At 46.3% G+C, this 26,352-nt stretch overlaps 1 protein-coding gene across 1 annotated transcript in view; it reads left to right on the forward strand.

Moving 5' to 3' along the window:
- The window catches only part of rgs3a (regulator of G protein signaling 3a), a 125,807-nt gene that overhangs the window by 50,522 nt on the left and 48,933 nt on the right, over positions 1 to 26,352 (forward strand). The window contains 2 exon segments of the mRNA XM_077011437.1: positions 1,610 to 1,653; positions 15,038 to 15,169. Of these exon segments, the coding sequence (XP_076867552.1) occupies positions 1,610 to 1,653; positions 15,038 to 15,169 (176 nt within the window).

The raw sequence follows: 26,352 nt of genomic DNA on the forward strand, positions 1-26,352 counted from the left end.
CTCTCTCTTTACTCGCTCTTTTCCTCTCTCTTTACTCTCTCTCTCCTCTCTTTACTCTCTCTCTTTACTCTCTCTCTCTCTACTCTCTCTCTCTCTATCTCTCTCTTTACTCTCATTCCCTCTTTTCAGTTAATTCATTCATGTAGACACATAAAAATATTTCCTCTCTGGCTCTCTTTCTCACACACACACACACACACACACACACACACACACACACACACACACACACACACACACACACACACACACACACGCACACACACATCTAAACAGTCAGAGTCAGAGGGTATGATTTGAGTTTGTAGTGTGACCTGTGCAAAAAAGTGTGTGTGCGTATGTGTATGCGTGTGTGTGTGTGTGTGTGTGTGTGTGTGTGCGTATGTGTGTGTGTGTGTGTGTGTGTGTGTGGCGGGCGGGGGGGGGGGCAGGTGGTGGTGACACTGACAGGAAGTGCTGCAGCAGGAGAAGAGCCTGCAGGTGGCCAAATGACAGCACTATACACACACACACACACACACATCCCTGTGTACATGTGTCTCCTCTCATCATCACAGAGTCATTTCACACACACACACACACACACACACACACACACACACACACACACACACACACACACACACACACATGTACTCCATGTACTGGCACAGGACAGACAAGTGTATTAAACGTGATGAATGCTTCTTAGTAGTGATAGAAATTGTGACTTATTTACAAACCAGCTTTGCCTTTGAAAGAGAAATTAGCAAAAACTCTAAAAGGCAATTATATTAGAGATATATCTGAATGGATACTGTAATTTAGTCTACTGCTAGGCTCATAGCTCATAACTCAACACTTCTGCATCGGTTTGATTTAGTAGTAAATCTTTACAATTACAGTGGCCTATCTAATTATCTGTCTGTCTGTCTGTCTGTCTGTCTCTCTCTCTCTTTCTTTCTCTCTCTCTCAATACATAATTATTTAGCTGGATTTAACTCCAGAACTTTTGTTTTGAGTCGAGAGTTTTCCTATCGACCCAGGGCAGCTCGAGGGCTCAGTTTATCTCTTGTTTGCAGATCAGTCTCAACCTAATGTGCAGCTTGATAGAAGATGGTTCTGTGTTATTTGTGTGAGGCAACATTAATCAGAAGCTTGGCTTGTGATGAACAGCATTCCCCTCAGAAAGCTTCAAGTTGATAAGCTATTAAAAATAGCCCCTTCTGAGGGGTAAGGCCAACGCCCAAAAGCCACCAATCAGAGCAACCGGCAGTCAGGTCAGCCACCAATCACAGCAAGATGTCAGCACCTGTCAGTAATGAGTGATGGAACATACCTTTGAGAGGGCGGGGAGACAGCGTGATGGACAGCTGAGAACAGTGAGAACCAAAGTGATCAGTCAGGAGACAGCAGCAAGCAAGAGCACATAGTCATGCAGAGATTTGGAGTGTGTGTGTGTGTGTGTGTGTGTGTGTGTGTGTGTTCAGTATGTTTCCATTCCTCAGAACCCTCCCTGCTGTGCTGTACAAGTGGTGTTTGTGTGGTTTAGAGTTCTTCTTTTCCACCTGACTGGGTCTGCAACACTGACGTCCCATGACTCTGTGTATGTGTGTGTGTCCCTCTGCAGATCACAGCGAGGAGCTTCGTTTCTACCTGATCCACATGACTGAGGTGAGCTACATGTAGCGGACTCACAACTCTCTCACACTGTGCGCTGCTCTCCTGGGTCGGTTCAGGACAGTGTCTCGACTCCTTTGACCTTTCACCTTTCACCTCTTCTAACGCTCCTTTCCTAGAGCTGCTTGTCCTGCCCCCTCCTGACGTCATTATCACATCTGTCACACCGCCCCCTTTTAATTCCCCTTTGAAAACATGGATTTATCACCTAATTAAATCACAATGAATTTTTAACAACTCCTTACCTATTTTAAACACAGAACGCTGAAGCTTTCGATACATGCCCCAGAGCCAGGGAAGGGGCAAAAGACGGACAAAAATACCCAGCCGGTCCAATTAGGCTCTTAAAATAGAGCAGCTCAGCAGAGGGGGGGGGGGGGGGGGGGGTTCTGTGGTGGGAGGTGTTGGAGTGACACCATCCTGCTCCACTCACCCAGGTTTCATGTCAGGCGGAGGGCTTGTAGTGGCGATGTGCGCTTGACGGGCAGAGACAAATAAAAGGAGGGAGAGACGACATTCAACAGTGCCGTTGTAGACACAGAGCTGCACCTCCTGACTGAATATTACATATTTGATGAAGTATGCCAAATTTTCACGACACAACCCCAACTTAAGATATTGATTTAGTACTGGCAAACTGGCTGTTCTGGTAGAAGAAAAGAAAGCAGCGATTTAGCTGGATGATTTTTGTCTAACACACACACACACACACACACACACACACACACACACACACACACACACTGTTTCTCCTGTTTGTAATCACCGTTGTGTGTTTTACTTATTTTATTATTTGTTCATCTTTATATTTACTTATTTTCCTCTCTGTTGGCTTTCTTTACTTTTCTCATCTTTACTTCAAGCATTCTTTCATGTTAATTACAGTTCTTTTCATGGTAATTATGATTGCCACATAATAGAGTTCTTAATTTATGAAATATAGAAAGATCAGCAATATTGGTCATGCCAGTTAAGTTTATAGAATTGTAAATTGAGTGTGAGGGAGAAATAGGGAAGGGAAGTAGAGAGAGATGGGGAAGAGGAGGGAGAGAGAGACAGCCAGACAGACAGACAGACAGAGAGACAGGTTGGATAGACAGAGTTGCAGAGAAACAGGGCAGAGCGACACACAAAAATGTAAAGATACAGAGATAAACGGGGGGAGAGAGAGGCATACAAACGAGATAGAGATAAACAGAGGTGGAGAAAGAGAGACATACAAATGAGATACAGAGAGAAACAGGGAGAGAGACATACAAATGAGATACAGAGAGAAACAGGGAGAGAGAGAGATACAAAAAGGCAACAATATTTTTATTCACCTTGACTGCCATCATCACACCAGTGATGTTACAAAAGGTGTTTTTACATAATACATACCTAATAATTTGCTCATATTAACATATAAACAGATTCCCAGTGCATTGTCCAAGAGCTCCGAGAGCGTTTCAGTGAGTATATGATTTATTGTTTAATAATGAATGATCAGGTTTTTGATTGGTACTCACAGAGCCCTATAGTTCTCTTTCTATTCTAGTTGTCTTGTTGTAATGGTGCACGCTGCTCCATTAGTAAGGCCCTTGGATTACTTGGTCAGGAGAAACAGCACTGTTGTGTGGCGTGACATATACTCTTGGATCCTCCCTTAAAGAGAGGCGGTTGTGCCATCGTGTGCCTTTAAAAACTGAAACGCTTTGTGACATTGTGCAAGCACTGTGAGCAATTGAGCACACTCAGGATTCAGGTATAGAGCCCAGTAAGCACAACAGAAAGAAGGATTAAAAGGAGACCGAAATGAACGCAAAGCCGAGTGGGTTGAGATAATGAGTTACGTTAGATAGGAAGCAGGCGTAGCTGTGCACTGGCAGGCTAATGTGAAGCACTCTGGGTAGAATCCTGTTTGGGTTTATGTGGTTCTGGAGACGCTGGGAACACCTGTGTGATCAGTGCTCAGCACAAGGGGGCCGGTGATGTGTGGTTAGAGCTGAGGGCCAAACCTGAGCTGTGATTGGTGCTTGTGGGGGTGTGTGTGTGTGTGCACACTGCCTGGTGTATGGCTGGGCGTCGCTTGGGATGTGACATTTTTGCATTGTGTATCGCAAACTGCAAAGCCCCCATTTTCTGTCTCTTCCACTTAAAGCTGAAATACACTGGGTTCAGTACAGCAGCCACAGGAGAGTTCATTAGCTTGACTGTCAGCTCAGTGGTTCCTCTCATTGGTTCCTCTGGTCGTATAGGGAACAGAGTAATGGTGTGGACGAGTATGGCTTAAGTGTGTGAGTAACGGTGTAGTATGGATGAGTGTGGCTTAAGTGTGTGAGTAACGGTGTAGTATGGATGAGTGTGGCTTAAGTGTGTGAGTAACGGTATAGTATGGATGAGTGTGGCTTAAGTGTGTGAGTAACAGTGTAGCAGTGGGGAACCGTCAGGGCCCTCTACGCCCTCTCAGAGGGCCTAAAATATTCTTAAATATATACAATTTATCCAATTTTTTTATGTACTTACAGTTTGACAATCGACATCTAAACAGTTACAGAAATATAAGCAAATAAATTATTCACCCATGTCTATTCAATCTGTGTTTGAAGGTGAGGGGTTAAGTGGAAGCCTGTGTCAGTGTGTCTCCCCCTATCAGCACTGTGATGCCTGCTGTTCGTTTACAGAGGGCCTGGCGGTTATAATTCAGCGCAATACCAGTTTCAAATTGGTCAAAGTAAAATTGACCAATCATATCTTCCCTCTTAGTGGGCGAGCTTAACTGTATGATTATTTCCGCCTGCTGTGGCGATGCTAGCTGTCGTTAGCGTACCACCGCTAGCTAGTTTCGATTCAGTCCTTTGATGCCCTCGTGTGCGTTGTTTACATATTCCGCTTCCGAGGAACACGGAGCTGTGAACCTTATTTTGTTGGAACCTTATTTTGCTTAAGAAGTTATCAACATATGTTATTGTTTATTGCATTTTTAAAGCTGTACTGCCATCTCAGTTTTTTAAAAAAAAATTTATTCGCTGTTATTTAGGAAAGGAAACAAATTCCTTTTGTTCCACTGCGGGCGGTGGAGCGGGCCCAGGTTTAATGGTCACGGTTCGCTACTGCAGTGTAGTATGGATGAGTGTGGCTTAAGTGTGTGAGTAACGGTGTAGTATGGATGAGTGTGGCTTAAGTGTGTTGTGTTCACCTCTGCATTTACTGCAGATCTGTTTTGCTATCAAAGTATAATGATGTCTGGTCATGTATACTATTAATTCTTTAAAAAATTTGAGTCCACTACAACACACTGGTCTCTGCATGTATGGCAGCCATTCTATTTCAGATTTCCCAAACAGGGACGTGTCATTCTAGTTTATGAGGTAGCGGTAGTGGGACAGTAGGTCAGGACAGCAGGAGCGCTCTGGATTGTCCTCTGTCTGAATTTTTGCATGAATAACTTCAGAAAACACCATCACTATCTGGAATCTTGATAGCAGGCGGAGATTTGAGCCTCAGAATATGTAAAGGCCATCAGCCAGGGAGCCTTCAGAGTTGGAAACGTCTGTGACGCATTCTGTGTAGTTTGTTCACTGCCATATAAGCAGCGTACACTTGTGTGACCTTACGACCTTTAATCTTGAAACTTATGTCCCTTACCTGAGATTTGGACCAGTTCCTACTGAAAGCAGTGGCTTACAGCACGGGTTTATAGCAGATGTCAGTGTTAACCATGATTTTTTACATTTCTGCATGATTAGGGTTTATGGGTAGGAGCAGACCCATGTCCAATGTTTTAATATGTTTGATTAATATGATTTCTATGGTATTTTGGGTCCTGAATATGTGTTTCTGTGGAAGAGTCAAGGACTACATGACATGTCGTGGGATCTTGTCACAGCTGCTCAAAGGTGTGACGTGACGTTCTGCGGGACAAACTGAGGATGTCCTTCAAAAGGAACTTGCGCTCAGAAATGTTAGCAGGGCTAACTCTGACCAAAACCTGGTGGAGATCCATCGGTAGAGCAGAGAAGGAAGAAACGTGAGGAGCAAGAGCATCTTCAGTAGTGAGGAACCCTGCAGTGGGTGTGCAGGAGACGCCTGCGTTAGCACGTCACACCCAGTCCATGTCTGGCCTCCACCGTCTCCTCCCCAGGGCCATTAGCTCTGTAGTTCATGTTCTGCACATTTTAATAGCTACACGAAGGTTGTTCTATATTCAATCAAATATCTGTGAAATGATTCCCGTGGTCTCTCCTGTTCTCGAAAGGAGGGTCAGATATTCTTAAGGACATGTCTTGCAACCTGTGATGCATCATGTCGCTGGGGACAGCAGCTAACTACAAACAGCAGGCAACTCTAAATAAGCTGCTCACTCTCTCTGGTGAATACATATTTAAGAACATTGAATTAATGATAATGAATGCAAAACAGAAACAATCCAATAAACTGTACCTCTATGTATATCTCTGATTATGGTCAGGCTGAACATAGGGTGGATGTTGTGTGTGTTCTTGCAGTAACAGGGAGGACTGGTGGAGAATTTTGGCTCTGCGAGCAGACTCCCGCCCTCAGTAATGTAATCCATGGTCCTAATTGGATTCCTTTCTCCCTTGTCTCCATGCTCTGCCATAACTGTAGCTGGAGACTGTCTCTGCCTGGGGTCAAGGGTGAGTGAGATAGAGTCTGAGAGGTGTAAGAGTGAGAGAGTGTGAGCGAAAATGAACAATGCACAATCAATCTCATTAGGAGAATAGGTCACGTGTGTGTGTGTGTTTGTGTGTATGTACATATGCGCAAGCTTCAGTCTCCTGTCTGTTTCACACAATCTATGCCAAAGTTCAAGAAATTTCTCTGTCCTCTGCAAGGTATAATTGCATTGAGGTTTCTTCCCCCCAAGGGTCTTTTGCCAGATATAGAGGTGAAATTGTGTTGGGTAGATGAAGGAGAAATAGCATCGGGGAAGATATGTCTGTTTTTGGACCTTGTTTCTCACAGATGATCTGGAATGTAATGTTAGGAGGAAGAGAGGGTTGATTGATGACTCTGCTTTTCTGTAGAAGGTCAGAAACGATCCTGCCCAACGCTCGATCTGATCTATGTGGTCTGACAATTGCATTGCATGGCATATGGTTTGTCATTGTGAGTTGCTTAATACAATTTTCAAAAGGGCAGGTTTAAGGGAAGAAATGTGTTTTTCAGTTTGGGTTCAGTTTTAGTCTCATCTAGTTTTTTATCTGTCTCACTCCAAACATTCTCTGGGAACTGTCCTCAAACGCTCGACCACGAGCCCATCACGCAGCACTGGCCCTTGCCTTGGAGGCACGGAGAAGGAATGTAAGCTGTCAGGAGGCGAGGGGTGGAGTGGGGTGGCGGGGGTGGGGTGCATAGCTTTACTGAATCCTCCATCACGCCTCCACCCACTCTCTGACTCCACAGTCAAACATGCCGTGCCTTGTGACCCTTGCGTCTGAGGCTGCTTCCAGAGAGCAGGTCTGATCAAGTGTTGGAGTGGTTCTTGTGCACAGCTTCTTGTGGAGTTTCCTTCTCCTAAAGGGTGATCGATAGGCCTGGTCCTGCTCTTCTGACCATTTATGTGAATTCTGGTAGATTATAATGACTTCCCAGAATTCTGTCTCCATCTGTAGAGTACATTTAAATGATTTTGTTGGCAGCATTATGAGAGTCGTCTTCTGAAAAGAGTCCTGATGGATTCCTTTTTCATTCAGAGCGAGTGCTGTCGTTATTGTTGAAAACGAATGCGCTATTGGAAGCGTGGAATGTTTTTTTTTTTTTTTTTCCCCTATCTGTCATAGCAAGGAACGTGGAGGTTCCTAGAAACACATAATATCAGTCGTACAGCCCAAAGGAGCTTCAGTATGTATTGATTGGCACATTCAGGCGAGCTCTTGTATTGAGTCCAATGTGTTTTCCTCCCAGCTGTCCGGCTCATCCGTGTCGTAATAACCTGATGTGTGTCCTCCTGTCCGCAGCTACAGGGCACCCCTCCCCTTGCGTGCTAGCGGGGGTTCAGACAATTTTAGCACCAGCTCACCAAGGAACCCAGCTAACCTAGATTTACACCGGCGAGACAGTGAAAAAGGGACAGGATGGAGACACAGAGAGGCAGACACAGAGACACAGAGACGCAAGGACAACAGATCTGTTGTGCGCTTTCCTGTATGGATTTCGAGTATGGGCAAACCTGTCGGACAGAGCAGTGAGTAGGAAAAGGTTTCTCAGATTCGGAGACTCCTTACTTGCTGACAACACCGATGTGAGTTCACCTTGGCTTCATGCCCTGGGAAGGGGAGCAGATTTCATAGGGCAGCAGGCCAACAGAAGGGACACTGGTTTCATAGGCAACATTTGTGGTACTCTTTTAAAGGTGGTAAATATTGAATCAGATGCACATAATGTCTGCAGCATCTATTTGTGATATCTGTCGCCATATTTATTATCAATGTCACTGTCTTCATTATTGAATTAATAGTCACTGCAGTCTAAATGTGAGTATTGGCAATTATACGCAACGAATGATTGAATACTTATACCCAGATAAACAGCTACTTATTTTAGCATCTCATAGCACTCCAGTGTCTGTGGGCAGATCTATTATAGCTAGTGCTTTAGGAAGAGGCAGTGAAGCTGCTATTGTCAGGGCAGTGCACCATTATTGGATTCTCAGGCCTGTGCCAGTGAAATTGCCGGCTTTATGACGGCCATCTGTAACGTTGTGACAGACGGTCCACCTTTGGCATAACGGCTGCAGGGCTGTTTAACGGCCTGCTCCCACGGCTGCTGAGTCACACCGAGCCAAAGCCCCGTTCACGGCACAACCCCCAGACACGTGAACCGTGTGAACGCAGAGAAATCTCCATGTACGCCACAGTGAACTCACGGATGGAACACGTGGATGAATCAGTGTGTCAGTGTGAGCGAATGCAGAGGCAGGTTGTGGCGGGGAGGGAAGGAGACCTAGCGGAGACGTAGCGGAGACGTAGCGGAGACGTAACAGACGCTCTCCCCCGTGGTACTAAGAGATGACGGCTGAGAACAGCAGCATCACAGTCATGTTACCCGTCTGGCCGTTTGGGTACGCAATGTCCTGTGAGCCTGGCCTGATTTAAGGCCTCTCGTAGGCCTTAGAAGTTAGTTGAATTGCATCATCCTGAGAAACGGGATGAACGACGATACAGCGGTATCTCTAAACATGTTGATCGTTCCAATTGCCATTTCAAAATACCAGATGCACAACTCAGAACATCTGTATATCAGACATATACGCATCACATACCACAAACATGGGGCAGTACAGGCCTGGTCTGGTGTCCATTTATGTGTACACTGATGGTCCTCAGACCAGACTCCATAATGGAGGACACCAATGAAAGCTTTTTTTAAATTTAATTGACTGAAACGAACTCACTTTTCAGCCAATCATTGATCCGCTGAACACATCCTTGGGCCAGAGCTCACCTCTACCCAGCATGTAAGTGTGCTGTGACACACTGATTGGTCCTCTGTAAGCAAGAGGTGGGCCCTAGGCAGACGCACAGCCTATAGTCTCTCTGGCTTAGTGAAATGGTGGCAATGAAATATTCCTCATGGCGGACTTGGGTGAGAACCCGTAAAGCTTGCTCCTACAGAATTAGGAGATGATCGGATTGACAGCTCGTGTTTCATCATAACCATCATCATCATTTCTGCTTGTCATTGTGTGGTAATCCGTCTAGCTCGAAACAACAACCATCCGTCATTGTGATTTGATGGGAAACTGTGCCTTCAGATTAAGATTCAGATTTGTTTTGTTTTTAAGATGCCTTCCCGTAAACCTATCAATTATGTAAAGGTTACACAACGTTGTCGTAACCCCGGCTAAAGTCTTCTAATCGCTGTTACAACAGACACCACAACTGAAGTCCATTACAAACATGGTGTTATGTTGTGTTAATGGCACCAGCACATTCCAGCGGCACATGAACACTCATTTGCTGAGAGACGCTGTGGCTGTCCTGTGGCCCACGGCTGTGGGGCACTCCCAGTGTGCACCACGGACACTCTTCCTCACGGCTGTTGGGCACTCCCAGTGTGCACCACGGACACTCTTCCTCACGGCTGTTGGGCACTCCCAGTGTGCTCCATGGATACTCTTCCTCACGGCTGTTGGGCACTCCCAGTGTGCACCACGGACACTCTTCCTCACGGCTGTTGGGCACTCCCAGTGTGCACCACGGACACTCTTCCTCACGGCTGTTGGGCACTCCCAGTGTGCTCCATGGATACTCTTCCTCATGGCTGTTGGGCACTCCCAGTGTGCACCATGGATACTCTTCCTCATGGCTGTTGGGCACTCCCAGTGTGCTCCATGGATACTCTTCCTCATGGCTGTGGGGCACTCCCAGTGTGCACCACGGACACTCTTCCTCACGGCTGTTGGGCACTCCCAGTGTGCTCCATGGATACTCTTCCTCATGGCTGTTGGGCACTCCCAGTGTGCACCACGGACACTCTTCCTCACGGCTGTTGGGCATTCCCAGTGGGCACCACAGAGACTCTTCCTCACGGCTGTTGGGCACTCCCAGTGTGCACCATGGACACTCTTCCTCACGGCCTGTTGGGCACTCCCAGTGTGCACCACAGACACTCTTCCTCACACTCCTCCTGAGATCAGGGCTTGCCCGTTCCACATCCCAGATATAGCGAGGAAAGACGGCTATGCCAACATCTACATCTTGTCAGTGTTACATGTTTGTTATGTAATTTGGCTGTTAGTGTACGGCGGTCATGCCGAGTGTGTGTGGTGGTTCTTCGCCGTGTCTCAGCCAGCAGGGGGACAGTGGGCTTAAAGCGGCCCTAAAGTGAGATTGAGCCTGTGATAAACCAGACCAGCGCTCACTCCCGGGGACGCTAGCTTGGAGATCACACGCTAGCTTGACCTTGTTTCTAAAAGCGTGGCTACCTCAGAGACCAACGGCTTTAGCATTTTTTCTCCCAGAATGGAGAGCTGGCAGAGATGAGGTCAGTTATTTCCAGCTGTTTCATTATTAAGAGTCTTAATGAACTTCACTTCTGTCAGCTTCTGTCACACAAACAAACGTGATCACTCACAAACCTCCCGTCTGAGTGTTTACATGGAGAGCGTGTGCTACAACTGCAGTGCTCTGTGGGCAGATAAATACGCCTGTGTACTACTGAGCCCTGTGTGAAAATACATTTGATTTCCTCTTTGTTTCCCACCGGGGGAGTGTCTTCCTTAAGCCAAACTCCCAGTCATTCAGTGAATGGAGAGCAGGGTTTGTGATGAGGGGAGTCTCATTGGTTTCTCATCTACCAAGCCAGAGAAGACGGGCTTCTGAATGGTCCAGGCTTCTGCCCGTCCGTGTCCAGACGAGGAAGCCCATTCATCTAGGTCACCCCCTCCACAACAGCTCCTGCCTGCACTGGGTTCTGACCGTGGAGACCGGAGACATACCTTTGTTTGCTCTTGTAGGAACAGGGACCTTAGCTAGAGGAGGAAGTCATTTAGAATAACAATACTGAATGTAGATTTTTTTTTATCTTGGAGAATGAGTAATATTCCACATATACAAACCCCAAGGCCCGAAGCTTTACTTAAAGCCTTGGGAAAGCTACAGATGAACTACTCCTGTATTATCCACGATACGGGCTGCGTGACTAGGCGTGGAGGAATGAAGGTAGCCTCGGGCTGTTCTTGGCGTGTCTCTGTCTGCTGCGCTATACACGTCTTAAAGAAAAGGCTGTAATTTGCATGAAGCTTTAGTGGCAGGTACAAATCTTCTAGGACTGGGAATAGCAATGCTAGACTTGTGGGTGGCTGGGCCCGACATTGGAGTGGGACACTGTTTTTCTGCTGTGTTGGACCCCCCCATCCACCCCCCCAATCACTCAGTTTGAGGGAAGTGATATCAGTGCGTGGGACATCTGCGAGCGTGCTTGTCTCCTGTTTACACCCATTCTAAATAAATACGCAGGCTCTGTCTGCCCAGGAGAGCTAAATGCCACGCCATAGCATTTAGTTGAGGCACATGTACAGGGCCTGTGCTTCAGTTAACCCTGCTCCTGAGCACACATCCATTTCCACAGGTGAGCTTGCCACTCATTGCCACCCTACGGGCATTAAGGGCACGTGGGAAGGGCATGTGTCGTGGTTAAGGTTTCTACCTGTGTATGTCAGGCCATAGTGCTAGGAGTATGTTAGCTGTGGTCCTGCACGGGTCGTTTGGACATTGTCCCAGTAGAAGGGCATTGGGACTTACCACACGAGACCATACGCTGTACAGATATTTAGGAGAGAACTGGCTGCGACCAACATCAGAAAAGTTGACCAATCAATGGCTTTGCCTGTTATTACCACCTGATCTTTAGAATATAGTAGTGGAGTTGTCAGAAGCGCTAGCTGTCTTGGAGTTCTCTCAGGAATTGATGCTGGACCGTATCAGCAGACTACCGGCCCCTACATTAAATTGAAATGATGGATAGGCTGGAATGACTCATATTGATTCGGTGCCTACCAGTGAAACAGCTGCATTTCATCTTCCCTCTAAGAATAAGTACGGCAGACGAATGGCCTTGTCTCTCTCTCTGGTGTCTCTCTCTCTGGTGTCTTCCTCTCCATGTGTCTCCCTCTCCAATGTCTTCCTCTCTGGTGTCTCTCTCTCTGGTGTCTTCCTCTCCGGTGTCTCTCTCTCTCTCTCTCTCTGGTTTCTTCCTCTCCTTGTGCAAGCTCCCTGGCCAGGCTGTCGCCTGAGCAGCAAGACGTCATGGCTTAAGACACTGGAACTGAGGAGCAGATAAGAAAGCCTGCTTGAGGATCTGATTAGGTGTTTAGCTGGTGTTACATGGGAAAAGGTGGAGTTACATAATGGAGTTATGTGATTTTCATTTCAAAACCCGATAAAGTTTCGCTTTATGATTCGAACGTGGCGGCTTGGCTTTTAGATCTCTCCTTCATTACTGATTGGGACATTTTAGATATCTTTGGCAAGACGTGTCAGAACATGGCTTGTTTTGCAGGTCCTTGTGCTTTTGCTTGATTGATTGTAACTGCTGTGTTTTGCCTGTTCATTATGGTCTACTGTGCTTTTCTCCCATTTCTGAGCATATGGCTGTTTCCTGTAACACCCTGTTTTCAGAATCACTCTACCAGAGTAATGGGCATTTTGTGCAAGGAAGCTTAAAGCTAATTCAATTTTCACCATGCTTTCTGTTTTTTTAGGTCTTGATAAAGTTAATAGGCACTTACTGTGAAGTTGTAGGTTTAAGAAAATGTATCTGTCACTGATTCAGGCCTTCCCACACAGAACGATCCACTTCAGAAAGCATGTGTGCTGAAGGACAAACACTCCCCATGTTTTTGTACAAGAACACTATTGAGACATTAGCAAACGGCGCATTAGCGGGCATGTTCGGAGGCTAACTGCTGCTTACTGAGCACACACACCCTGGGCCACACACCTCAGGAACAGTGGGCGACAGCGTTTTGACTCCTTCTACCCAGTCGGAGTGGAAATCGCACACTGGCCCCAGTCTGGTCCCGTGCTTGTCCTGCGTGGACACCTGTCACAGAGTAGGTCTACCCTCTGACTCCCGAGTCATGTGACTGAGGGCAGGAATGCCCTTGTTCTCTGAGGGCTACCAGGAAAGAGCATGTGTGTGTGTGAGAGAGTGTGGGATCGTTCAGTTACCATCGTTCAGTTTGCCAGAAAATACCAAGACTGGCAGCACTCGATCCTTAAAAATGTCATAAATAAAGTGTGTGTGTGTGTGTGTGTTAGTATACACCAGCCAGTGTTCTAATAAATGCAGAAGAGCTTGTGCTGAACCCCTCCAAGGGCACTCATGGTCATCCATCCTGTGTTTGACTAGTCCCTCCCTCACTCCCTCCCTCACTAACATCCCTCCTCCATCCCTCCTCCATCCCTCCCTCCCTCACTCCCTCCCTCACTAACATCCCTCCTCCATCCCTCCCTCCCTCACTCCCTCCCTCACTCCCTCCCTCACTAACATCCCTCCTCCATCCCTCCTCCCTCACTAACATCCCTCCTCCATCCCTCCTCCCTCACTCCCTCCCTCACTAACATCCCTCCTCCATCCCTCCCTGCCTCACCCCTCCCTCTTTCACTGAACTCACTTTTCTCCTCCCTCCCTCGCTCACTCACTAACCTCCCTTCCTCACTCCCTTACTCTCTCCTTTGCTCCTTCACTCCCTCTCTCTCCCCCTCCGTCCCTCCTGAACATTTTGTTCAGACTAATAGCATCAGGGCATTGGCACTGGGCTACACTTCCCAATCCCACAGCAGAGGGGCGAGGCACTAGTTTAACACCAGTCACTAAACACCAGTCACTAAACACCAGTCACTAAACACCAGTCACTAAACACCAGTCACTAAACACCAGTCACTAAACACCAGTCTAACCAGTCTAAGAGTGCTGATTACACCATGTTCATCATGGCTCTGCAAGACCTTCTGCAGGTCCTTTGTTTTGCCCTTGAGCTGAAAAAGAAAAATATCCCTGTGTAGCAAGGCTTGCCGCCATTTTGCTTTGTGAGAAGAACCCCCACCCATGTCGATTATTCGGATAACATCATTACTTCACCACTACCCGGCAGCTCGGGTGGGGATGTGCCACCACCCGCGTCGGGGAAAGCTCCCCTGCTTCATGACTCAAGGAGCCGATAACTGCTGGATCACATTCCACGATGTTGGAGTTCACCGCTACTCACCAAAAAGCCTGCAACATGCTTTTTTTGTGAGGAAATATCCAGAGAGCTTATAAAGAGCTTTTGGAGATTTGTTGTCAAATGAAGCTCAACCATAAGAGTCATTAGCTCCTAAACAACTTCTGACTGTAGAACGAACCGGGCTTGTCCTGGTCCAACTCTCTTAACAGAGCAGAATGAACCGGGCTTGTCCTGGTCCAACTCTCCTAACAGAGTAGAATGAACAGGGCTTCTCCTGGTTCAACTCTCCTAACAGAGCAGAATGAACTGGACTTGTCCTGGTCCAACTCTCCTAACAGGGCCGAATGAACCGGGCTTGTCCTGGTCCAACTCTCCTAACAGAGTAGAATGAACCGGGCATGTCCTGTATTTCATTTTCATTTTCAACTTTCTCTGGGTACAGAATAGACACAAACAGTCAAATTCTAAACACGTTCAGTCTCAAAGCCTAAATACTTTTGCTCTGTCTCTCTTCTCCCTCTCTCCTACTCCCTCTTTCTTTCTCCTGTTCTACCTCATCCTCTCTCTCTCTCTCCCTCTACCATTTCTACCTCTCTCCCTGCCTCTTTCAATTTCTTTAACTCTCATTCTTCCCCTCCCTCTTCCTCTTTCCCCCTCCTCTCTATCTCCCTCTCTTCCTCTCTTTCTCTCTCTCTCTCTCCACAGAAGTGTGACTGTTTGCTGAGTCTGGAGGCATATTCTCTAGAGCAGAAGAGGAGAGTGTGTCAGTATCTGAGCGACAACATCGACGCGCAGCTCCGGCTTCTGCACTGCGAGACCTCTGGCCTTCCTGAACAGGTGATCTCTCACGCACACTCCTTCACGCACTCTTACACACTTCATGCGCCCTCCCTCCCTTGTTCTGAGCGCTAGCCCATACCTTCTCATAGCTTCCTGTATGCGGAGTCATGTGTCTTGTGGTTCAGTAGCACTGCTACATTGATCTTTGAGTGTGTTAAACCTTCTTATCTTGTGGTTGATGACTGTATAATATGAAAACGGAACAAGCAGAGCTGTTGTGCCTGGTAGTGATGACTGTCTTCAGTTTTTCTGCTATTCTGAAATGAAAACCAGAGGAATTCTATGACTTTGATGTTTGTAATCAGAAGTGTAAACAGCGTGGTTTCTGGAGACCAGTCATGCCTTGTTAGACAGTAGACTAAAAGGACTTTAATACTTTATCTGGTTATTTAGCATCCAAGTCCAATATTTTGTTTGCACATATCCACTGAGATTCTCACCGTTTATTGTTGTATTTACTGATCTTGCTGCACGCATTAGAGATTTAGAGCATTCTCCAGTCCTTCATTACGCAGTAAGATAATGAAGAACCCTTCACCGTGATGAGGACATGCGTTCGGCGTAGCACTTGTGCCACAAACACAGTGGCTTTTTGTAGGAGAAGTGTTCATTGTTCCTTACAGAGGTTACCAGGTCTGCAGCGCCTCTCCAGGTGTGTGTGTGTGTGTGTGTGTGTGTGTGTGTGTGTGTGTGTGTGTGTGTGTGTGTGTGTGTGTGTGTGTGTGTGTGTGTGTGTGTGTGTGTGTGTGTGTGTGTGTGTGTGTGTTGGGCGACTGCACTTATTTGATGTTCTGGGCCTTGGAGCTCCCTTGAACTGTGGGCTGTTATTATACTTTCCTCTTCTGCTCTGGGTAATAAAGCCAGGGCCTTTTTAAAGCGAGGATCTTTCGGAAGCTTTGTGACGGGTCCATCTGCTAGCCGTTCTTGTGGTGCCCGACCCGGAGCTCGACCCGGAGCCCGGCTCCGTGTCCTCATCATACAGCATCTCACAATGTCTTGAAAGGCCCGCAAACGGGATGGCATCAGTCAGGACTCAGTAAAGCTCTGGGTCATTAACATGCACTACCTGAACGTGCGAGTAGACTAAAAATACAGCAGCAGGCTTTCACTCTCCTCCTCTCAGCACCTGCTGTTAATGATGTCTCTCATCCCCCTCTTTAAATGAAAGAGGGATGCACTGACCGGCCACTCTTTTATCCTTGGTTGAATCAGTGCTTGCTCTCACATCTCTCTCTCTCTCTCTCTCTCTCTCCCTCCCTCTCTCTCTCTCTCTCTCATGAGCTATCTCTTTTCCCTTTTTTATCTTTTCCTTCCTCTATGTGTCCCAGCCTTCTGTTTGTTTTGGTTGTTTTGTTTGTTTGTTTATACCCGGAAAGCAGGCTTTGAGTGACGTCCCTGTGCAGCTGTGACCCATTTAAAGCACATACACTGATTTATGCAGCGTATTAGGCTTGGATCTGTGTGTGTGTGTGTGTATTATATTGATAGCTGGCCATGTGTGTTAAAGGGTGATGTGAATTGTGAGTCACGTCCTGGCAGATGTATGAATGTCTTGATGTGGGTGTTAGATAGCTCAGTTAGTGTTTATTTATTTATTATTATTACTATTAGTATGACCGAGCTCAGCTGTTTTCACACATCGGAGATGATGAAGTGTAAATATCGTGTAAAAAGTGCAGAAGGGGCACAAAGTGCTTCATGAACATTTAAAGGTTCATAACTTTGGCTCTAGTCTAAATCCCCACAAGCATAGGGGAGTGAGCTCATGACCTATATTATTGACCTGGAAAACACACAGCCAGGTGCACAGGTGCTAATGACTTGAACTATGTTGATCTGAGGAGAGTCCTCCCAAGGGACAAACAGCAGAACCAGGTTGGCTCCTCTGACAGTCGGAGCTTAACTTGATCTTTTTGGATCATGCCTGTCGACAGATTTAACATTCTGCCACGTGCACAGATAAAGTAGCTGAACGGAGATCCTCTCAGATTGACATTGACTGATCTGTCTTTGAAGAGTCATTTTATAGCCTGGCTGAATATGCTGATACTGTCACATGCTACGTCACATGCTACATCACATGCTACATCACATGCTACGTCCTACATTGACTTTCTGAAAATCTGTGCGTTTCATCAAAGTCTTTGTTGGCTTACAGCAAGAAGAAGCCATAGTTAAGCAGGGACATAAACGCTTTAAAGAGTAAAAAACTTTAAGAGTAGAAATTGGAGGTTGTTCAAAGCCTGATACAGATCTAAGAAAGCAGCCAGGAAAGTCAAAGCTGACTAAACACTGGGCCGGCGATAATGGGGCATTTTGGCAGGGTTTACAGTAAATGACACATACTGCATTCGCTGGTTGAGCTGTAACCAATGATGTGCATGTTAATGAACTGAACTGCTGCTTGGAGAGGGGCCCAGTCAGCGTAGCACTTCAGAAACTTCCCCAAGAATCTTCAGTCATCTGTTATGATCAAGGAATACAAAGTCAGGAAGATGAAAGCCCAAAAGCCCAAGTTTCCTCTGCTAGTGTCCCATGCTAGGCTACATTACCCAGGGGAGGGGTTTGGGCCTGCCGTCATCACCCCTATACCCACTGGGCTCAGCCTAGCAGCACACCTTTAAAAGTGACTGTGGAGTGTGCGTTTAATAAACCTGACATGGAAAAAAAATCATTTGGGGCATAAGCCCTGAAGATCCACCCCTAGTGACACTCCTGTCTGTAGTGACAGCTTGCATCAGTAGTTTGAATGATTATAGGCCTGTGGTTCCCGCACCAACGGTAATGAACGTTTTTGAACATGCAGTAGGTGGACTCTTGTCTGTTAGGATGACCTGTCAGGTTCAGGCGCGATTCAGTTGACATACGGGGCAAGTGGGTCAGTAGACAATGCTGTTTCTCTCTGGTTACTACAGCAGGTTACTACAGCAGGTTACTACAGCAGGTTACTACAGCAGGTTACTACAGCTGGTAACTGTATCGTGGTTGCTTTACATGTATAAGGATCTTTGTCTTCCTGCGGAACAGAGCTCAGGTAGTTTCTCTAGGTAGCTCACGTTCTCTAGATTTTGACCAGTGAATCCAGGGGTTCCTCAAGGTTAGGTATGGATCCATAATGACTGGTCTGTTCAAGTATGCAGATGTTCAAGTATGCAGATGACACTACAGTGGTTTGATTCTACCATAGGCTTTTTTGGCCAGTGCCAGTGGAGCTGTGATTGGCTGCTGTCTTGGAAAGGACTAGTGGCAGGCATAAGTATGCTTTTCTCACCCTCTGATTGGCTGTGCTGCCGTATGATAGGCTGGAGATCTATGAGATCTAACTGGGGGCGAGACGTGGCAAATGAATAGATAGATGTGTAATGTCGTCCATAGCACTTTAGACGTCAGGGAAGGGAAGTTATCTGAGCTCTGAGCTTCATCCCTGCAGTGAGGGCTGACTAGGTCAGGGAAGCACTTGGGCCTTTAAAAGTCCTGCTAAAGTCATGCAGCTGTTCAGGGATCAGTGTTCTGGCAGTGAGCAGCATCTCTCTGGTCTAGTCCACTGGCTCATGCACTCCAGTAGTTGCAGCACACAGTGCATGGTATGCTGAAAATGTCATTTGACCATCTACAATGACTCCAATGTACTATGTTGCAGAAGGTGAGGTTTGGTATTGATGTTTGAACTACATGCTTAAATGGGACTGCACTGAATGCATGACGTCCTTCAGACCCAGACAAATATGTTTAATTTTCAGTGCTTTCTTTGTAAGGGGCCAGTGGGCGAACTATAATAATTTGAGTTGTTGCTGAATTTGTCTGCACCCTCCTGGCAGTGGGCCATTGATTACTCAACTGCATGTGTGTGAGGTGAGAGAGAAATTTAATTACAGAGTTCTTTTCTTCTCTCTGTCTGTCTTTCCCAAATGCATATGCACACACACACACACACACACACACACATACACACACACACACACACACATTTAGGGTAAATGTACTTAGGGTAAATGACTTACATGACATGGTTTATTGTATAGCCAAGCTAAATCCTCCTTATCACCTGCAACACGTCTACCATTGAGGTATGGATTACTTGAAATGTGCATACCTGAATACCTGGATCAGACCCCTGTGGGCCGAGCCCTCTATGAGCTGAGCAGACTGTGGTGTGGTACTACCGGACTGAATCAGACCCCTCTGGCCCGAGCCCTCTATGGACTGAGCAGACTGTGGTGTGGTACTACCAGACTGAATCAGACTCCTGTGGGCCGAGCCCTCTATGAGCTGAGCAGACTGTGGTGTGGTACTACCAGACTGAATCAGACTCCTCTGGCCCGAGCCCTCTATGAGCTGAGCTCTGCCCACTGCTGGTTACCCGGGGATCCTGTGGTCGTGCCAAAACTCTGGGGAGTCTTCCTCTCTCCTCCTCCAAGCCCTCCTCTGGTCTGTTACTTACATGACTCATCACCTTGGCAACAGGCTTCCCCCACGGCTGAGGGAACCCTGCAACCCCCCCCCCCCCCCCCCCCTCCTCACAGTAAAGACAGGATTCCAGGATTTCACTCACCAGTATCACACTCAGATGGAGCTCTATTGGTGATCCCTTTAGAAAGATGAAGTTTTGAAATTGGTAGGTTGTAAAATTGGTTGATTTTCATCTTGCAAACATGTGACTGAATTTTGAAGTCTGTCCTCGACTTCAAATGTGGTTTGAATGCTGCTGTGTAGTGGTTAGACAGGCATACGTCTCGTAGTTCTTCTTGCATCAATTATGTAGCTACAGTATATACGTTTTTACTTTCTGGCTAATGTTTAAAGATGGAGTTGGCCAACCACACCGAGTTATTGAATGGAGGCCTTGAAAAAGGATGTGTCTGACTCACTTGTAGTCACCATTCGTGTAGCTAAAGTAGCATGACGGTGATGTTGTATTAATACCCCAGAACACTGGGAAGGAGCAGACTGACTCTGTCTAGCCTCTGCAGTTAAAATCATTTTGCTAATAGACTTATATTATAGAACACATTATATTATATTATAGGGCACCTAGGCATGTACACAGTGGAGACTTTACCAGTAAGTTCCACTCTGTTAGAAATGTGTCCAATAAGAACCAGGACACTGTTGACTATATCAGTGGAATGATGTTTTTATTTGACTTTATTTATGAAATCATTTTAATATTGTTTCCTTTGAGTTTGTTTGGTGCCCTTGAAGGGTTATGAAGGGCCTGATTGCACACCGCTGATATACAGACATAAATCAAATCATAACATGTCTTTGTTCGTTGTATCGAAGACATTTACGTTTCCAGCTATTGGTGGACACTTATTCCGAGCGTCTGATATATTTATTAGTAGGACATGGGATTATGTCACAGGCGAAGCACGCACGAGAAACGTAGGACGTAATGGTCTCCATCCGAAACGTTTATTGAAATGAAGGAAAACAATGGCAACCATGAACGCGCAGTAACGCGAACAAAAGAGACAGTGAAGCAGTAGTGACCAACACGGGACATACAGACTCAACAGGCTTAAATAGCACCACACACAATGACATAATGATCCCCTGGTGGTTTGGCTGCTATTGTCCAACACACACCACCTGAAGGAGGCGGGGACATGTGAACAATACACGTGAGACAAACAGGAACAACAGACGTGCTTATGGTCACGTGATTGTCAACAGGGGATGGCATCACCACAGTATGTTTTTTAAAACCGCAATATTAGATTTTACTGGGTTACGACACATCATCAATGTTTTCATACTTTCCCTTTGACATTTGTATATACTGTATAGCTTTATTTACTAAGATCAAGAGTTTACTATTACTTTTGAAGAAAAAAAATTATTATTATTATTATTAAAAGGCCATGAATCCTTTTTATTTCTAATGAATATTAATACTGCATAAAATAAATGTATATTCCAGGTTATTAACTCACACGGTATTGATTCATCCTCCGGTATAACTGCTTTTCCAGTGCTTCATACTGTGTAGAATGGATATTTTTTGCTGGGTCACCTTTAGGAAAAGTTTGCTCTCTAAAGGACTCTAAATATCATCATGCAGGATTACTCCGTTCTTGGGGGACTGTGGTGTTTTATTAATACTGAACTCTCAAAGGAACGCTCTCTGTGGTGATGGTTCATTACGTTTGACTGCAGTATATGTACTGTTGTAGCAGTTTCCAATTGAGAAGTCGTCCGTGAGCAGACCTGACCTTTATGTAATTGGCCCATCCATTGGACAAAGGTTCCCTCTGAGTCACGTACACTGGGAGAGGATGTGGTCCCCTCTGCAACAGTTCCTGTGGGGAGGAATTTGAGTGACGCACTGGCAGCGTGACAAAATGATATTTTTAGGACGGCATTCGCCATGAACCGCAACGTATTCGTTCTTGTAGAAGTGACTCACAGCTTGACAGAAAGTGTTTGTGCATGTGATGGAAAGCACAAGTTTTGCACAAACGCAGTCGAAGCCAAAGAAACCATAACACCCCCCCCCCCCCCCCCCCCCTCACTCTGTCAGCTGGGTGGTCTTTTGATAAGAGCAAAACTGAGAATGTTTGCTTTTAAGATCTGCCGTGAGCAATGGCGCGCTTCTTTGTCCGTTCCCAGGTAGCTCAGTCAGTGATGGCTGAAGAGGAAAGACTTTAGCTGTGGTACTTTTATTAGAGATTATTGCTGACTTGCAGTTCCAGTGAGATCTGTGTCGGGTGAAATTGTTCTGTGGCTGAAACTCTGATCCCCTCCCCCACAGTCCCAGTCCCAGGGGTGAAGGGGCTAAATCTCTCTCTGTTTTACCTGTTTGCTGTGAGCTGTAGGGGAGGCCTGCAGATTGCTGCTTAATGGAGTCGAATCCCTCGCTGATTCACTGCCGGCTTGCTTTTTTTTTTTTTTTTTGTTGTTGTTGACGTGAGTTCAGAGCTGCTCGCTTGTCCAATTTTGGAGAGAGTGGAATTCTTCGGGGTAGGAGTTTCTTCAGCGGCCCGTCTGGTTTAATCCGAGCTGCATCTTTTTAGCTAGTGGAATAATCTCTCATCTAAGAGGCTATTGTCAGTGATAGTGTTTCTGTTTTTTCCAGCAGCGCAGTATAGCAGCATATGTGGAGGGTGCAGAATGCCCATCGGCACACACATCGTATCTGCACGATTGCCTCGGTGTTATATTCATTTACATACCTCTCAGCGTCGAGTGTGATGACCGTGATTACCCAGGGCCAAGGCTGCCAAGCCCGGACCGGGCCGAGCCCGAGACGCTCAAGGGGGGTCGTCTCCCTTCCCCGTCGTAATGCTGCACGTAGCATCACATGCCACCAGAACCACCAGGTCCACGCCTTCTCCCGCCCCTGCTTACGCAAGAGGCATACACACTGCTGTTCTGGGATCAGTCGGAAGGCCTCTCTAAGAGTTCTGTCTAGCCCCGGCTGTCTGCACCCTTCTGCCATAATCCTGTGAGCTCGCCCCTTGCTGGAAGTCCTGCTTAGCACTTACAGGTGTACGCAGCGGTCACTTTATTTACCTTACAGCGCAACGTTAGAGCACATCAACGTTGCGCTAGTACAAGACGTGTTCCGATTTCGTTGTTTCTGTTTGCGTGCTTGAGCTAAAACATCAAAACTTGGCGGCTGGAAAATTCAATCCTGGAGAAACCGCTGCCGTCGGAACCTTGAATTCTGCACCTTTGCCCAACGATTTGCCTGCGTTACAACCCTGGTCACATAGTCCTAACCCACATAACAAGTGCTGTTCCTGTCATTGGCAGGACATAGCTTCATTTGTTTGGTTACTGAATGTGACCTCCTTGCTGGGTGATCACATGCTTGACTGCATGTGCGTATACTGCACGGTGGACTACATACCAGCGCCTCTTTATTTCATAGGCTTCCTCTTTAAATCTCTAGAGTCAGTGCCTCAGAGGCAGTTGACCTCATAGAAACTAAAAATAGTCTCTGCATGTCTGCCCGACTTGGTAGGATCTGAATAGTACCTCACTCAAGTGGGCGCGCGCACACACACACACACACACACACACACACACACACACACACACACACACACACACACACACACAAACGCACTCTGGACACCCGCTGAAAGTGCAGTGAAGACACAGTGAGAGTATTGAGCAGGGAGAGTGCTGGTTGGTGTGTTTGGAAGTGGGCCAGGTTTGCTGGTGCCGAGAGTGGGTGCTAACTGGAGCGCTAAATCAAACCCCCACCTTCTGTTTTCTTACCTCACTGATCCTCAGAGTCCAACTGCACTGTGATGATGTCTTGCCACTAACACTGTTATCTACACATACTCTCTCTCTCTCTCTCTCTCTCTCTCTCTCTCTCTCTCTCTCTCTCTCTCACACACACACACTGCTGTCAGATCCAAGCTAGCCGGTGAATTGTTTGTCAGTGTTTCTGTGCATACTTGATGTATTACTGAATGTGGTGTAATGCTGTTTGTGTATTTGTATATGTTTATGCACATTTGTACATGCTAGCGGGCTGTGCAATGTGTTGAATGGCACAGCATTTGCCTGTACGAAACCCAAAAGCGCCCAGCTGAATGTCCAGGGGATTGTGAAATCCCGCCGTGCACCTGTCTGGAAGTCCTGCTGCTTCCTAGCCATGCTGGTTGTCTCCCCAGGGCCACCAAGCGTTTTGTCCATGCCACATGGTCTTCAGAAAGACCCGCATGGCATGAAGGGCCATTCGGCCCAGCCCTGGCGTTCTTCACAGAGCTGGATCGGATCCCTCATGCTGGATCAGGTCCCTCGTGCTGGATCAGGTCCCTCGTGCTGGATCGGGTCCCTCGTGCTGGATCGGGTCCCTCGTGCTGGATCGGGTCCCTCGTGCTGGATCGGGTCCCTCGTGTTGGATCGGGTCCCTCACGCTGGATCGGGTCCCTCGTGCTGGATCGGGTCCCTCGTGCTGGATCGGGTCCCTCGTGCTGGATCAGGTCCCTCGTGCTGGATCGGGTCCCTCGTGCTGGATCGGGTCCCTCGTGCTGGATCGGGTCCCTCGCGCTGGATCGGGTCCCTCGCGCTGGATCGGGTCCCTCGTGCTGGAACGGGTCCCTCACACTGGATCGGGTCCCTTGCGCTGCACAGTATTGCGTTTTAATGGCATCGCTTTGATGTGGCTGGTTTTGTTTGTATTCAGAGGAGGAAAATATTGAACTATTAATAGCTGTATTAGGCTCCATGAGCTAGTCTAGCTATGTAAGTTAATTTAGTAGGTGAAGCATAAAATTATTTCACATCTTCCAATGTAGCTCTCTGGTCTTGTTTCTAGAACAGGCATCTGCGTTGGTCTAATCTAATATTATTTTGTAATTTTGCAGTATTTTAATCATATTTTATCATGGTGAGCCACTAACATAACTGAGGGAAAATGGTAAATAGATTAGTGCCCGATGAACAAACATGAAATAAGTAGTTGATTTTGTAAATATAATTACTGGTATACTCTTCTTTAATATGCTCACCTATTTAACTAATGAAGGTTTACTGCTTAAACAACCTGTGTGGCACGAGCAGCTCATAAGGGTTCTGTTATGGAAAAGCAGTGTTAGGATACAGAAGTGTTAGGTTAAAGCAGTGTTAGGATAAAGGAATCTTAGAATAAATAAATTGGGTCATAAAACTCTGTTAGGAGAATAAAACCGTGTAAGGAACATCAAAGTAATCTTGAAGAAAATTGGAAATGTTCTCTAAGAGATTCTTTAAAATGTCTTAACAGCTCCACATTCAAGACATAAGGTTTTCAGCTAGAAATGACGAAAAGGTCTCCTAGGATTTTAATGTTAAAAGTCCTCTTTGTTTGGATGATGCTTGCATCTCATTTAACGTTGTCCTTGTCTAGGGCAGAACATTTAAATTCAAATCACAAATGCACTGGTGTAAACACAGAGACTAAAGTTCTTACTGTGTTTGCTCTTGTGTGTTCTCACCCAAAATGTCAGGAAATCTGTAAAATAAAGGTCACTTTAGTTTACATGAATTAAAAAGCCTGAAAAAAATATCTTCCAACTGCAGCAGGCGGGCGTATCAAGTCCAGTGAGTTGTCCTAGTGTTGAAAGGTTTTCTTGAAAAACTTTTTTTTCTCTTCAACATCTTATTTAATAAATCAGATTTTGTAAACATAAAAATGCTTACAAAGAAAATCAGTTTTTAGTCCTAGTCCCGTCTTGCAGGATGATTTCCTGTCATATTTATATCAAATAAGTTTGATACTTATTTCTTCATTTGATGTTTTTGAGCATTTATGGCATAAAGTGTCTGGGGTGATCTGTGATAGAAGGGTGTCTGCTAGAATGAAAGGAAAGATCTATAGGACAGTAGTGAGACCTGCTATGTTGTATGGACTGGAGACAGTGGCACTGACAAAGAGACAGGTGAGGGAGATGGAGATGTCTGAGATGAAGATGTTGAGATTCTCATTTGGAGTGACGAGGAAGGATAGGATCAGAAATGAGTTTATTAGAGGATCAGCACATGTAGCATGTTTTGGAGATAAAGTTAGAGAAGCGAGATTGAGATGGTTTGGACATGTACAGAGGAGGGGGGAGAGGTTTATTGGTAGGAGGGTCTTGAGGATGGAGCTTCCAGGCAAGAGGAGGAGAGGTAGACCTATGAGGAGGTTTATGGATGCAGTGGTAGAGGATATGAGAGTGGCTGGTGTGTCAGTGGAGGACAATCAGGACAGGGCCAGATGAAGGAGTTTGATCCGCTGTGGCGACCCCTAAACCGGAATTGCCGAAAGAAGAAGAAGATGTATTTGAGCATTTCATAGATTACCATCATAGGATCTACCTCTCGAATGCCTAAAGGTCGTAAAATAACATTTATGAGGAAATATTATGGATGACCTTGTGTTTGACATCATTCTAAATAGATCCTTTTCAGTTTGCGAGAGCCATAGCTGACCAAATTTACCTCAGATACTGCAGCTGAGGACCATGTGTGTGTGTGTGTGTGTGTGTGTGTGTGTGTGTGTGTGTGTGTGTGCGCGCATCTGTGCACGTGCTTTGTGCCTGTTTCCCTTTGTGGGGCTTTGATTTCACGCCTTGGCCACGTCTAAAAATAGCCCTGGAGGAGTGGGATGCTTATGCTGTGGTGAGTCTCCCGGAGAGAAACACGCAGACACCTGTCCCCCTGTCCCACCGTCCCACCGTCCCCCCTTCTGTCTCTGT

The sequence above is a fragment of the Brachyhypopomus gauderio genome, chromosome 7 (genome assembly GCF_052324685.1).
Source record: "Brachyhypopomus gauderio isolate BG-103 chromosome 7, BGAUD_0.2, whole genome shotgun sequence".
NCBI classification, from domain to species: domain Eukaryota; kingdom Metazoa; phylum Chordata; class Actinopteri; order Gymnotiformes; family Hypopomidae; genus Brachyhypopomus; species Brachyhypopomus gauderio.